This window comes from Ambystoma mexicanum, chromosome 9, assembly GCF_040938575.1.
Source record: "Ambystoma mexicanum isolate Mex_15411 chromosome 9, UKY_AmexF1_1, whole genome shotgun sequence".
Classification (NCBI taxonomy): domain Eukaryota; kingdom Metazoa; phylum Chordata; class Amphibia; order Caudata; family Ambystomatidae; genus Ambystoma; species Ambystoma mexicanum.
In genome coordinates, this window is record NC_090931.1 from 192,338,746 (window position 1) to 192,355,026 (window position 16,281).

A 16,281-nucleotide genomic window follows, 5' to 3' on the forward strand; every position below is an offset into this window, starting at 1 on the left:
GAACTGTGAATTTTAGCATGGTAAAGGTCAGGTAACCCACTAACCAATAAGCTCAAACTCTGCATACTTATCTCACTCAAAAAACTCACACAACCATCTCTCGCACAACAAGCCGCACGCACTTCACAACACTGCAACAACACATAAGCCGGAACAGCAGCACACGCGGACTGACTCCGATCCGATACATGCACCAAAGCTCAGCACCCAGTGTATACGGAGTTGAAGCTGCCAACAGAACACCACTCCTCTCACTATCCTACTCCCTTCTTCACCTTACTAACCCATCCCACCTTTATCATTTACAGATCCGCCTGAGCGCCTGGGGACCAACTCCGTTGGTGACGGTGCGCGGTACAAATACCTTTAACATTTAACATGTGTGCATATGTATTATTGTAATGCTGTGTCCGAGGGGTGCTGAATTAATGTGGCGTCGCAGTGTTGGCCTCAAGTACCAGTAGGACTATTTTACCTGCAGATTAAAAATGCCTTGTTCCCTTTTCTGCCCATCTCCTTCCTATAGGTGTACGGTGTCAACCACCTGGTCTAGGGCCTCCAACATTTAATGTGGTAGGTGGTGTCTTTAGGATACTGTGCTTACATGTCCCGGCCATGGAGGATTTTACCTGCTGCGTTACGTTGTGTGGTTCCCCTTTTCTCCCTCTTCTTTTAATTTATGCTGGGCACTTATCTGAGCTAGTGGATCCATACACAGGCAGTCGAATGGCGAAAGTCCTAAAGTATATTTACTGTTTTTATAATATAAGATTTATTTTTTAATATTGTTTATTATGTGCTTAGTACTCATTTGACCTGATGGAGATCAAACTTCTATTTCACTAATGAGCTTGCACCTGATTTTTCTCTCCTCTTCCTCAGTTTCTGATTGCAGCTGCTCACGTAGCTTCAGCAGCTGTGCGTTGTGGTCCTCTCGTGCTCGAGCCTCCTCCCGCTCAGCTTCCAGTTTTAACCTCTGCTTCAGCTCCCTAAAAGGCCCATGAAAAAAAAAAAAAAAAGAGGAAAACTGGTTAAAGCTTTGATTATATAGTCAGGAGTAGAACACATTTGAAAATCACTGATTCTGCAGAGGAAGATGGTATGTAGCAGCAGAATGGAGTGCGATGTGCGACAGAGTGCATCTAAGGATAGCAGTCTTCCAGCAGGAAGAAATAGTTTTATTTACTAGATGTGTTGAAGTGTTGAGAGTTCAATGAATCCCCACTCTTTTTATACTGAAACCTAAGTGCAGGCAAAGCATGAAAAAAAAGAAGAAAACAAACGTATTATTCGGGGTATTTTCAATAATCTTGTTTTACACCACTGTGGCTATGGAATAGGTAAATCGTCGGGTATTTACCTCAGGAATGACGACAACCACACAACTCACTCGAGAAAAGAACTGGTGACATAGCAAATTCATTTCTTAGACTTGTTTACAATAGTGATATAGTGTTAATGCATTACATTTATAGACATTAATAAGTCATGAGGAATTGTATGTGCTAACTCCATTTGTTTTAGAGCATGCCGAAGAGGCAGTAAATTTAAAATACATGAAAATATGAGTGACACTTGAAGTAAAATTACATTTGAAAATTGTGCCATGTATGGAATAAACTTGATTTAATATTTCATTTTTTTCATTCAAACGTCTGACCTGTGGAGTACAGACGTATACAGCATTTTCTGTGCAGGTTTTAAATTATCCCTTCAAACAAGTGATATTTGTTTTTGAAGAGTCGTGCTCCCACAAATAGAGAGAAAACTACATCTCCTGGATTGCAAAAGCATAACTGCTTAATCAATACAATCATATTAAATTTAGATTGTTAAAGAAAAGTTAATTTGTGCCCATTTAATTAAAAAAGCTTTGGCAAAGCCAAAAGTTGTGGTTTTTCTATAGGAAGACATGTTCCCCCACTCATATTTTTAACTTTGGACTTTATGTTAATTCAAAGAAAGGATTGAAGTGGGAATCGGCCAATCAAAGTGAATTACAAATAGTCACTCAAACGATACATAGAAATTGTGTATGGGTGGGGTCGCAAAGTCCAGCTATCATTAGGTCTAGTTTTTGCATCTTAGTCTCGAATATATCGAATCAATTGAAAATTACTTGCAGAAAGAAAGTGAAAGTTGAAAGTGTGGGCTAGTTGGATTGTAATTGCAATAAAGCTAGATCAGGACTACTTACTCTACTAAAAAATTCAGCGACCACTAAAATCGAAATTGTTGAGGTTAGAGCCACTTATCAAGTCTATCATTAATAGGAAAAAAAGAGATGGGGTGAGACACATGGTTTGATCTGGTAACCACAGCCGACCGAAATAAGACATTTTGGCAATTAGTTGCACAGGGTCCACAAAATACGTCTACAGAATCGGGTTTGGAATCTATGGTCCCCGATCCTGTATGGATGGATGATTTCACTAAACTCTATAAAAAGGACTTCAAATACGGATTCTTTACACGTAGTCAATTTCTCAAATAACAATGATTTTATCAAGGGGGAACAGTCGTTTGGTACAAATCTCATCTTTAAAATTGAGGAGATAACTGTGGCAACTGAAATACTAAAGAACAATCATTGCAGAGGGCCATATAGTATAACTGCAGACTTGCAGGTGGAATTATAGGCCCCATTACTTACAGTCTGCTTTAATGCAGTAATCAATACGGGAAAGATCCCAATTTCATGGCACTCAGCAATAATTCAACCGATCTACAAAATAGGGCCTAGAGAGATCACCGCCTCTTATGGACCAATTTCCTTGCTAGACTCGCTCTTTAAAATATTTGGGGAGAATGGAGGGTAGGGGAGTATTTTACTTCATCTCGATGTCATGTCTAAGGCCAAACCGCTAGATTGAATACGGAAAGTCAACCAGGGTAAGTCCGAGACAGTGGCAAGATATGGGATGACAATATGGGGCCATGCGAACACAAACAAAATCCAGATCAAGAATGACTTCTTAAAAATAATCCTAGGGATTCCCCATGCAGCTCCTTACTTTAGCATACATATGGAATTAGGCTGTACGTATATTAAGGATGTGTTTTCCCTGGAACCAGTGCTTCATTGGGTGCAATTAGTGAAGAATAATAAGGTAGAACTTACAATGGTTAAAAGAAATGACTATTCACCACACACTTCAAGCCAATTGATGGCTGGCACTTGAGAAAGGAGACTAATGGCTGATACCAAGGACAGACAGCATTTAGAACTCTTGCATCCATCTAACGGAAGACACGCAATCATGACGGAACTTAACGTCCAAAAATACTTATTATGGGCATCCAACCAAAATCGGACAATACCTGTAACAAGGACCCGGTTCATCCGTTTACCACGTGGGCTATAACTTCAAAATGGTCAGGAAACGACAGCACTGAACAGTCATATCTGCTGTGCCAAACACCAATAGAGGGCTTAGCCCACTTTCTTTTCTTCGGCCCGGGTATATACACATATCAGAAAGTTGACTTTGAAACTTACATTAAGAGAAACTGACTTCACCTGCACCAATACTTTACTCTGGGCAGATACTCCTAATGTGGCCTGTGCACTTAATGTATTTAAAACGTGCATGGTATAACAGTAAAAACTCTACTAGCACTTTAATAAGCTCATTAACTGTGGTCATTGTTGTTATTCAAGTGGTATTTTACCTTTTAGTCTATTTTATCCGTAGACTCGCATGATTGCTTTTAATTGTAATTTTGGATTTATTGTATTGAATTCCGTGTCTTATAATATGTTGGGTTTTTTTTATTAATGGAGAGTCCTGATTTTTTTCCAAAATAAACTGCAAATTGAATTGAGTTAGCAACTCCCCTTTGAAGGCTAGCCCAGTCAAAGTAAGCACAGTTAGTTACAACTGGAAAGTTTTCACTCCAAATGCGTTGTACCGGTGTGCCTTCGAAAAGTAGGTTTAGCTCCCTGCAAAAATGGGAAATGCCTTGGTCCTCTCAGAATCGCGTTTCATAAACAAAAACACGAATCATCCCAATAAAGTGAGTAACAAGGTTACACTAGTACGTGTTCTATATTATTTTTAAAAAGTTATCTATAGGCGAAAATATTCCCTTTACTGATGCTGCTTATTTATAGGGCAGCACATTTGCGTCAGCAGCAGTGGATGGTCGGGTGTGGTTTTTGACTTGGAGTGAGTGTTGTGAACAATTAACAGTAGCTAGGTTAATCACCCTGCGTGTAATTGGAGGTTGATGTATTATTATATAACACTGTGACACGACCCAATAGCCCCCTGAAACACAAGTGAAGTACTTCTAAATCAGGACTGTGTGCTGGCGCTATGCACTGCTTGTAAAGCAAGTGGCTGAAAGGCACATTTAGGCAAGAAGGCAGTTTAACCAGGAGCTGCGAAAAAAGCAGCAATTAATCCATCTTTCAGCAATTAATGCTTTTGTAGGGAGAACAGGCTGAAGCAAAATCCTTTAATATGTCAAGAATTTAAATAGAGGAGGTCGTGCCACAGGTGATATTACTAGTGTATTTGGAGCATGCTACAAAAATGTGGCAGGCCCACCAACTGTACATTATTATGGTCTCATACAGGAGGCCTACACCACCTCTTAAGAAACAAAGACTAAAGACACATATTGGATAGGTTAAGTTGTCATTTTAAATAATACAAGTGTGATTTTAAAATGGGCAGCTTCAAAGGGTGACTTTCAAATTATGTCAGTTTCAGTAAAAAGTGCAGTTTTTAAAACAAAATTTAAGGATAAGTAGATGTTTAAAATTGTCTGCTTAGCAATGAAAGTAATACCGACATACCATATGCACTCTGCCATGAGCAGAGAGTGACAGGGTCCCATTAGGGTCCGTGGGTACACAACATGAAGGCAAATGTGCCTCAGAGGAAAGTGTTAGACATATAAGCACCTCAGGCTCTCATCCTGCTGTTGCTTAAGGCAGGCCGCCTCTTCTTCCTCTTCCTTCCTGAGCTTCTCCTGCAAGGCCTGCAGACTCTTTGTTCGCTCCTCCAGAAGATGGACCCGCTCTCGCTCAAGCACCTGTTCTGTCTCCTTGGCCACGTGCAATAGCGTCTCCTGTGGAATCTCCTGTAGGATCTCCTGCTGAAGCGCCTTTGGGGGTGCTTGGGACTTCTGATCGTGCTGGATGCGCCTGCAGTGGATCCAATGATATCACAGCAAGGTATTAGAGTGGCTAAAGACCACTGCCACTTTCCTGCAACCGTCATGTCTTGACATTCTAAAAACAGCTTACCATGGGCAGTCCCAGCGGAGGGGTTATGAAAGTGGAGCTAATAATTAACATGCTTTCAAAGGCAACACATATGTTACACAAATTACAGCTTTACCCCTTTCAGTTAATAACATAGAAGTGCAGCATTCACAATACAGGATAGGACAGAAAGAGCAGGGATATTTAAGTATGTGCTCAATGTCTCCTGCTTCCTATAAAAGCTGATTCCCATGTCTCATTTATCTAAAATGTTAACATATGCAAATTACTCACAGTAGTGACTTCCGTTGCCACTAAAGTCACATGAGTTCCAGAATGCAGTATTGGAACTTTTTGTTCAAAGTTGAAAGATAATGTTTCAAAACAGTAGCCGTGTGTACATGCATGTCTACTGGCGATCCATCTTTCCGCACCCAAGACCCTTGCACTCCCTACCCATAGCCAAGAAGCAGAGATAGGGGGAGAAGGGCGGCTAGTTTCAAGCATAGGCACCAAGAACTATCAGTGCAATAGCTATTATAGGAAGTATCTTTTCCTTACTTTTGTGCACAATCGCAGTTCCTCTAAGCTTATGTAACGATTTAAAAACTTAAAAAGTCATTAGATTTAGAAAGGGGGTAGGCGCATTACTTATATCGACATTTCCCCCAAAATACTTTCCTGAGCAACTTGGCAAATCTACCCATGCCTTCGCCTCCCCATGGCTAGAGGGATAGAAGTGGTGCATGTCAGAGGGGAATCCCACATATCTATACAGTATCGAATTAAGATTTAAGGACCCTGTCAGTGGTCACATGGCACTGGGAACCTAAATATCCAACTGTTGCAGCCTCTGCCCTCTCCCCCTTTTAGACTTCTCTCATCAAGAAATGGGTCACTCTTTTTGGGCCTTGCAACCATGGAAAGCCATAGAGAAATGGACCTTTGAGAACTTTACAGTGTTAAAAGCCAAATGTTGGAATTGAGCAAATACTCCTAAATGTTAAACTTATGCGACATTTGGCAATGATACCGTGTTTCTAAAGCATCTTGGTGGCTGGTTTCTTCGGAACCTCCATGTTTCCTGTAGTGTTAGAGCTACGTTGGGAGTCTAGGGGGGTAGCACGGAGCGAATCCAGATTTCAGATGTGTTGCTCCTCATATGAAAGCTACAGTAGATTCACATCAGTGGATGCGTCAGAAACGATTGGCTTGAACAGCAACTCGAGTTTCAGCAGCAAAATCTAGTCTACACTCTGCCACAGGGAGGATCAAGTTATGGGGTACGCCTGAATGTTGGCATGATATGTCCAGAAATAATTAAATTAACATTTTAGGGGGCACACAAACAATTGCTGGCCCGCCTGACTAGATTTTCTGCACAGGCTCAGAGTATGGTATAAATGGAAGGCCTTCGAATGATCTGGTTCTTAAGGGAACAAAAGGAAAGCTAGCCACTGAATATGCAACCAGGCCATGCGTGGTAGAGCCCAAACCACCACGTGAGAACGCAGGTCCGCTTAAAAAACGCCAATATGTGGCATCACTTTTTGAAAGCCTTTAGGATGTGTATATTTAATTCAGGTATGCTTCATTAGCATGACTCAAGGAGATACAAATGATGTATTATATACATACATACACACTCACATTACTTACCCAGTAATAGTCTTTCTGTGGCTTTTATGAGTTCAAAATCGCATGCTATGCTTATTCCACCATCTAGTGGTTGGTGCAGAATATTACAAGTTTAGTGCCAAAGTAAAAGTAAGTGTCGATAGAGTTCCTGTCATATTATCACTACACTACATGTGCGTGCACCCACAATGCCCATTGAGCCGCACCCTCAAGCTGATAGTTTTCTATAAAGGTGCGGCCCTTGTGTTACACAGTTTCGCAACATTCGATTCAGAAGTTCCTTCTGATAAGCACAGTGGTTATGTACGCATTCTTTTTTTCATACCGGTGCCTCACATTTAGTAGGCTATGTCGGTGCATGCCATTCTAAATAGATACAGACGCCAGAAAGACTATCACCAGGTAATTAACGTTTGTCTTCTGGGGCTAGTGAATCTTGATTCACATGTTATGCATAGATTAGCAAGCCATGTATTACATAAGAGGTGGTTGTGCAGAAGGAACAGTTGAAAGTAAATGCCTTGGTAATGCTTGCCCCACATGGGAATCTTCCTGGTTTGAGTAAGTATGTATGCAGTAACGTTTAGTGAAAGTACAAGAAACTATCCAGATTGTGTCTAGACTAACATTAGGTAAACACCTGTGTGTAGCCCCTGTTCCATGTGTGGAATGCACTCTGCCTTCTAAACCAATAGTGTTGTGTGCTTGGTTGTAGAATTCCTGAATGCAAATTACAATCCATTGTGCAATGCTTGAATTGTTAACAGGATTTTCCTCTCGACTCTGGCAAGAGACACACAACTGTTTGTTTTTGCAGAGCTATGTTTTTCTGTCCATGTGAAACATAACTACTCAACAGACATCGAGTGAGTCTAAGGTCTTTTCTGACCTTGTCTGTATGGACTGGAAAAAGGTGGGCAACTCAATAGATTAGTTTACATGGAACTTTGAAATCAATGTTAGTGGAAAATGTGGATATGCGCCCTTTTGAACTGGTATGAAGGGCTTGTTTACTGGCAGGTCTGGAGCTCACCGATCCTTCTGATTGAAATGTTAGCAATTAAAAAAGCCACCTTGTACACAAGATGTTTGAGGGAGTATTAGGAAGTTATTCAGAACCACTACTAGTGCAGGGTTCTGAGAAGCTAACCTTAGTGGACAGGCAGAGGTTTACCACAACTGTAACTTGGTAACATGGCTGAGCAGTAAGGCTTAGACAAAGGAGACCAGGGGTTTGGTGTAAAGCACACTTAACATGCAAGAGTTCGTCAACCAATAGATGTCCACACAAATACACTTATTTATGTCCAAAAATAGATACATTATTCTGCAATACTACAAGTAAGAAACATATATGCATAGCATGGTGTCCAATTGGCATGACCACCACACAATATCATTGTAACTCAATATTGTTGCAATGACCTAACTTGGGGGGAAATTATGTTAAAACAACTTATCAAAGGCAACACCGGTCCAAGTCTAACCCTAACCTAGGAAAAACCATTCAACAGTGTTTAAGATAACTAAAAAGGTTGTAGCTATTGTTGCTGAGTTTTAACAGTTTTACACACTTCTCTCAATGAGCATGGGGCTCAATGTGGTAGCTAGACCTTTAGTCAGTGAAACTTTCCATAGTATAACAAAGTGTTATCATCTTACGCTAAATGTTTGGGAACAAACCAGCCCCATGTTCCCCAGTGACCCCCAATGAGAATTTACAATGACCCCAGGTGAGTCAGGGCTGTTGGAGACAACTGCTCCCACTGTGGATTGCAGTGTTAAAGGTCCAGAGGTCACAGATGTAGAGTGTTCTTCAATTGGTAACTTTAACGCCTGGATCCTGCGAGTCACTGTTTCTGTCAGCGACCTAAATTTTCCAAAGACTACCAGGCTGGGCTAAGAATGATAAACAACAAGAACCTCAGATCCCGAGGACCACGGAAGAATCCAAAGGACACCATGAATGAGATATGCAATTGAGGCGTCCCTGCAGAGGGTATTCAGGCAAAAAGACAGGACCATGGGACTCAATCAAGGCTTTTCTTGACAACAAGCAGCCACCAAAGAGTAATTACCAGGCCCCATGATAAGAGTGTACTGCGAGTTTCAAAGCACCAAGCTGCACAAGATCTAGGCAACACGGGTAGTTCCTCCTGCCCCCCACCTCATAACTCGTCTGAGCTACAGGATAATAACTATGCTGATGCAGTACTTAGAAATGGTGAGGGCCCACCAGCTCAAGTGAGGGAGTCAGTTTTTATGGTTTGAGTCCCATAAGAACTGTTCCAGCAGTGAGCATTTGTGGATACGTTCAAACAGTCAGTGTAACGCAGTTTAAATCTGTGGAGTGCCCACTGGCAAGTGCATGATATTTTCTCCTTATACTAAGTCCTTAATTACTGAATTCTTTGACCATGAAGACTGAACAGAGGAGACCACACTACTCCAGTACAGAAAAGCCTAAACTGGCTACCAGTAAAAAAACACATTAAATTTAAAGCACTCTGCATCGCCCACAAAGCCTTGCACAGACAAGGAGCTGAATTCCTTCAAGACAAGATCAGCCGGTACCGCCCAAGATGGGACCTAAGATCTAGCAACGACCTACAAAAGGAGAAAACATTACGAAAAAGGAAATTCGGCTGAACAGCAGTATGACTAATTGCAAACATTTGCAACACCATGCCCAGAGAAATTAGAACCATAGATGACCACATCACCTTCAGGAAACAACTAAAACCCTGGTTGTTCAACAGACAATGACAACCGCAAAGGGACTTCGGCAGCAATAGCATCAGCAATAACATCACAGAAACAACAGGAGAAGAGGCGAGAGGGGCCGACAAACCATAACCAAGAACATGGATAGATACCATAAAGCGGAAACCACACAGTCGGACCAGAGGCTTGACCAAACCGACTGACCTACTAGCCCACTTCCCCTTCCTGCTCCTCCAACATAACCAACACCACTACACTAGACCTTGGGCTAGCCACACTCCACATAAACCCACAAAGAATCTTTTCAATATTCACACCCCACCATCTCCCCAAGATTCTGGAAGCACCACCACTGCCCACCAGATGCAAAAAAAATATTACAGTTGACAAACTATTACCACATCTCCTCCCATCACTTCAATTTGCTGCCCAGCAACACCGACCCAAACCTAGTAGAGACTTATCACTATGATCAATGCCTTGGATATCATTGCGCCAGCCAAACTTTGCAAAAGTAAACAGAAGGCTCATATCAACGCCTGGTTCACACCCTATCTTAGAGAGCAAAGGCTTCAGAAAAGAAAACTACAATCCCTCTGGCATCACTCCACCACAGAGGAAAACAAACGACAATTAACCCAACTGGCCAAGAAATACAAAAAAAATAATCTGCACCAAAAAAGATGTATTCGACGAAAGAATCTCTAAAGATGGCTCCATCGCCAAGGAGCTCTTTGTAATACTCCGGGAACTAGAATCCCCTATACCCCCTCTAGACAATGTACCAAAAGAAACAGTGGTGTATTAGCATCCAGAATGCCCTAACAGAATAACATCCCTCCAAATAAAAATTGCCAATAAAAAAAGCCTCACTGCCTCCTATTGAGCCACTAGTGTCCGTTCCCATTGATATCCCCACCATGCCAGCACCCTTCAGTTTCACCAAAATTTCCTTTCTGGAAACAGAAAAAAATGATCCTAACGCCATCTAATTGCCAGGGTGACAACTGCCCTGCCCAAATAGTCAAAAATGCAGCGAGAGACCTAGCGCCATTTATCTCAAAACTTATCAATGCCTCCTTCAAAACTAACACTGTCCGAAAAAGTCTAAAAGAGTCTTGGGTCCTACCACTACTTAAGAAACGGACCCTTGACCCATCCCTACGGTACCATTCCTCCTTGCAACCACCTACTAGGATCCCGCCAATCGGGATTCCGACACAAACATGGTACCGAAACGGCGTTAATCGACCTAAAGACCCAAATAGATGAGCTTAAGGACAAAGGCAAAACTGCCATGCTACTCCTCCTTGACCTGTCGGTGGCCTTCGACTTCATGGACCATGCAGTCTTATGCAAACACTTAGCGTCGGCAGCCCACTTCTCGAGTGACGCAATAGCCTGGGTCCAGTACTTTTTAGCTAAGAACAATGAGCGTCTTCTCCCCCTCGGCTGACCAGATTCGAACTACCTGTGGCATCCCATAAAAATCTTGTGTCTCACCCATTATGTATAACATATTTGCCAAGCCCCTATTCGATAAATTGGACAGACTGGGTGTCATCTACACTAACTATGCAGATGACACCAAGATCCTCATTCCCTGTCCGGGCAATTTTGATAAGGATAAAGACTTGGTAAATGAAATATTCAGGCATGGATGGCATCCCACGGCCTCTGCCTGAATGACGATAAAACGAAAATCCTGATCCTTGGCTCCAAAACTAACCTAAAAAAACGAAATCCCAACTATGCCTCATTTAACATAGATGGCAATATAATTAAAGTAGTAAACGAGGTAAAAACACTAGGTTTTTATCTCGACTCTACCTTATCATTAAGAAAACAGATTAACTCCCTGGCTGCCTCTACTGCCTACTCTGGCAAACTTATCAGGGCCTGCCGACCATATCTAACAGAAGCTAGTTGTATCACCCTCGCTAATGCTCTAATACTGTTAAAACTGGATTATTGCAATGCCCTATATCTAGGAGCCAACAAACACATCATTAAACTCCAAAAGCTCCAAAATAACGCCTTGAGAACTGTCCTAAACCTAACCAACAGTGAACTTATCTAGAACTTCAGAAGAGACCACCACTGGCTAAGGATTAGCGACAGGATCTTACTTAAAACCATATCCCTCACCTTCAAATGCCTCAATAACGCAGCTCCCCCATACCTCACAGAGAGAATAATCAGAAAAACCTTGTCTCGCCCATCCAGAAGAGCTAACTCTCACTGTCTAGAGATACCTAGATTCAAATTAACCAAATCAGGAGGAGGCAGCTTCCCAGTGAAAGCTGCACAACACTGGAATGCATTACCCCTGAGCTTCAGATCCGAGCAGTCCTATGTTAGCTTCAGACGCAACTCCTTAAACTGGCTGCGATCCAATGATACATGACCCGCAAACTCCTGAATCATGCATGTACTTATGCTCTTGCTACTCACCCACAAAAATACCGGCAAACAGACAATACGGACAATTTTGGACACTCCACATTCACTTGTGGGAAGGACTTTCTAGCCAGTGAAGAAACTGGCGCCTTGAACTCTCGGCCTCACTGTGAAAGCATAAAACACAAGGCGCTAGTTTCTTCACTGTCTAGAAAGTCCTTCCCACAAGTGAACGTTGCGTGGAGAATGTTGAGTGTCCAAAATTGTCCGTATTGTCTTTGTTTGAACTGAACTCAACCTAGACATTGGCACCAATCACATGAGTGAATCGCACCCCTGCAAATGCAGGATGGAGTGCACACCCTACTAAAGATCAAGCCCATAGGGGACATCACAGCACACAGTAAAGAGAAGGGAAGGGACCAGGGGAATTGGATCAATTCAGGTCCGAGTGTACACCTTGCATTTGACAGGTATTTCTCCGGGTGAAACAGGGGAAGTGAAGACTCTGGGTCAAGGGAGGCTCGCCCATCGCTCCTGCAGAGACACAGGTGCGTGTGACAGAACACAAAGCCCTCCTCAATACCTCTGCCCGAGCGAAGGAAACCTCCGAGATAGACCAGCTTTCCCTATTGTTAGGTGAACCACGGGGCCGAGGTGCATGCAGCCTGCTCAGAGAAATGCCTCAAGGCGTGAACTGGTAGTCAACAGGGACAAAACAGACGATTTGGCAAGACAGCTCCTACAGACCCAAGCTGGTCTAGCACCCCTACCAGGTGGAGTTCCACAGGGGTAGCCTACCGTGGCACCTGTAGCCACACCTGTTCAGGTATTGCTTCCAGGCAACATCCCTTTAGCACCCGCCGGAACGCTTCTGTGGATCCCAAGAAATTTGGAGCGTTCAATGCCGGCTACATTTCATATGCAAACCAGACACCTTTCTGAACGACCAAGCTAAAGTAGCTTTTGTCCTCTCCTATTTAGGAGGGCACGAGGCAGACTGCTCTGTCCCGTTAGTGCTTAGGGACGACCCTTTACTGAGAAATTACACAGGTTTTCAGCGTGAACTGGAAAAACTATTTGCCCATCGGACTCGAGGTCAGGTCCTGGATGATGAGCTACTCTCTCTGCGACAGGGTGGTCAGGATCTAATCTCATATGTTGCCACATTCAATCGCTTAATAGCCGAATCAGGTTGGCCAGAGGAGAAATGAATAACGTTATTTTATCGAGGACTGAGAGGAGAATTAAAAGATGTCTTGGCGCAAGTAGTTCATCCTCCCGAAGATTGTAGTGACTACATCGACCTAACTATGCAACTAGACCACCGGTTACAGGATCGCAAGGCCGACCGAACCAGATCAGAGCATAGACCAGTGTATGTCCGACCAAAGGAAGCGTCCCATCGACAAGCCTCAGAAATACACTCAGAGCCCATGCAATTGGGTGTTCTCAGGGGACCACTCATCAAGGCGGAGAGAGAGAACGGAGGCATCAGGAAACACTTTGCTTATATTGCGGCCAATCTGGTCATTTCCTCCGGAACTGCACGATTAAACCCCCACGGAAGACAATGGGGGTACTAGATAACATAGGGGAAGACACAGGTGCGGTAGCGGAAAACTCCCAACGCCCGGCAGATGTAGAAGTCGGTCTGTCGAGCCAGGAACGGAGCACTCAGATCTCACATTTCAGTATTCCTGTGGTTTTGGTAGACCCTTCACAGCCCACCCAAATGCATGCCCTCAAGGCATTCATAGACAGTGGGGCTATTGGGAACTACCTGGACATAAACACCGCAAAGACCTTGGGATAAGCATTCCACCGTAAGGACACCGCAGAAAGCGTGACAGCTGTGGATGGCACACAACTCCTTTCGGGACCAGTAACAAAGTACTTCCACCATCACCTTAATCTGCCAAGATGGCCACAGAGAAAGTATTAGATTCGACCTTATCGCTGCATCCCATTTCCAGCTGATTCTTGGGATACCGTGGCTAGAGACGCACAACCCAAAGATAGATTGGCGAGCTCGAACCTTACTCTTTTCCACGGAATGTGCCTCTTGTTACGACAAAGGGATCAAAGGAAGCCCATTGTTAGCTTCACAGGAAAAGATAGCAGGTTTAGGTTTGGTGGCCACTTTACCAGAGGAATACCAGGAGTTCCAGGATGTGTTCACGAAGGAGCAAGCTAATACACTACCACCACATCGAGTTTACGACTGCCAGATCGACCTGAAACCGGGGGCACAAGTACCGTGCAGCCGCATTTATGCATTAACCGAGGAAGAAAACACTCATCTACGTGCCTACTTGGATCAATACCGGGCCAATTGCTTCATTAGACCATCTAAGTCACCAGCCGCCTCCCACTCTTCTTCCTACCGAAGAAAGAGGGGGACTTGAGAACGTGTATTGATTACCAGGCCTTAAATCAAGTCACCGTTACCTCTGATACCAGTACTCATAGACCAGGTGAGACAAACGAAGATTTTCACCAAGCTAGACTTACGCGGTGCATATCACCTGGTACGCATGAAGAAAGGGGACGAGTGGAAGACTGCCTTCCGTACCCGCTATGGCTTGTACGAATAACAGGTCATGCCCTTTGGGCTTTGCAATGTCCCGGCTACGTTCCAGCATTTTATGAATGATGTGTAATGGGAACTCCTTGATGTCTGCGCAGTCGTCTACATCAATGACATTCTGATCTACTCCACCACTCCCCAAGAGCACGTCACCCACGTGCAAGCTGTACTCCACAAACCGTGTGAAAACCAATTATACACAAAGCTAGAAAAATGCTCCTTCCACGTCACTGAGGTGGAGTTTCTGGGATATGCACTGACACCGCAGGTGATCAAGATGGACAATAGAAAAGTGGAGTCAATCCTCACTCGGCCCTCACCCACGTCTGTAAAGGGAGTACAGAGTTTTAGTGTTTGCAAACTTTTATCGACGCTTCATACCAGGATTCTCACATATTGGACATCCAATAACGTCCTTGCTGCGCAAACACCGAAAGTTCGAATGGACACCAGCGGCGGAAGAAGCTTTCCGAGTTCTCAAGAAAAAATTCACCTCAGCCCCAATTCTGCAACACCCGCAACCCGATTTACTGTACATCGTGGAAACGGACGCTTCAAGCATTGCAATGGGGGGGCGTATTGTCTCAACAAAATCCTGAAACCAGATGCCTTCACCCCATTGCCTTTTGGTCAAGGAAATTTTCCCCAGCAGAATTAAACTATGCAATTTAAGAACTCCTAGCAATCAAAAGCACACTGTGTGAATGACGACATTACTTACTAGGAGCAAAACACACCATCACAATAACACCATCACAATAATAACAGATCATTGGAACTTGCAATATTTACGCTCAGCAAAAGCTCAGTCTTCTAGGCAGATCCGTCGGGCCCGATCCTTAATGGAATACAACTTTGTAATCACCTACCGCCCCGGAGTTGAGAACGGGAAAGCGGAAGCGTTATCCCGCATTGGCACAGGAGAGGAAGTCTACAATGCCCCTAACTCGGTGGAGATCATACCCAGCCATACAATTCTCGGCCTCTGCATCGACCCATCTCCGTTAAATACTCTGCAGGAAACAATAGAAAATAGGTCTGAAAAGGACCTACTGGCTTGGGACACGAAGGGAGATCAGTTCACCATTCAAGACAAACTACCATACTACCAAAAACGCCTCTACGGTACAACTAAGGATCTACAACAAGCAATCATATCAGACTACCACGACTCGCTGTTAGAAGCCCATCCGGGTATAGCTAAAACCATGAAGAAAGTAAGCAAATCTTATTGGTGGCCAACTTGGCGAGAAGATCTTGTCACCTACATAGGCACCTGTGAGGTGTGTGCACAATACATAACACCCAGGCAAAAACCAGCCAGCCTCCAGCAGCCAATCACCATTCCGCCAGCGCCCTGGCACACAGTATCAGTGGACTTCATCACTGATCTACCTCCTAACTCAGGTTATACCACCATCCTCGCAGTAGTGGACCTCTTCTCCACAATGGCCCATTTCATAGCTCTAAAGGGTATTCCCTCAGCTCAGACCCTGGCACAGGTTTTTCTAGAACGAATTGTCAAGTTACATGGATTCCTTACCATAATCGTTTCTGACAGAGGCAGCCAATTTGTATCTCGTTTTTGGAAAAAATGTTGTGCCCTGGCAAGAGTAGAAGTCCTTCTGTCTTCTAGTCACCACCCTCAAACGGACGGCCAAACTGAGCGCACGAACCAGACCATGGAACAGTATTTGCGCTGTCTATTACACCA

General features: G+C 43.6%; 1 protein-coding gene across 4 annotated transcripts in view; it reads right to left on the reverse strand.

Annotated features, from left to right (window-relative positions):
- The window catches only part of CEP164 (centrosomal protein 164), a 586,844-nt gene that overhangs the window by 235,260 nt on the left and 335,303 nt on the right, over positions 1–16,281 (reverse strand). For all 4 annotated transcript variants that reach the window (XM_069614472.1, XM_069614471.1, XM_069614470.1 and 1 more), the window contains 2 exons: positions 4,913–5,155; positions 858–989 (listed from right to left, as the gene is read on the reverse strand). In XM_069614472.1, the coding sequence (XP_069470573.1) occupies positions 858–989; positions 4,913–5,155 (375 nt within the window). The remainder of the gene's footprint in view (positions 1–857; positions 990–4,912; positions 5,156–16,281) is intronic.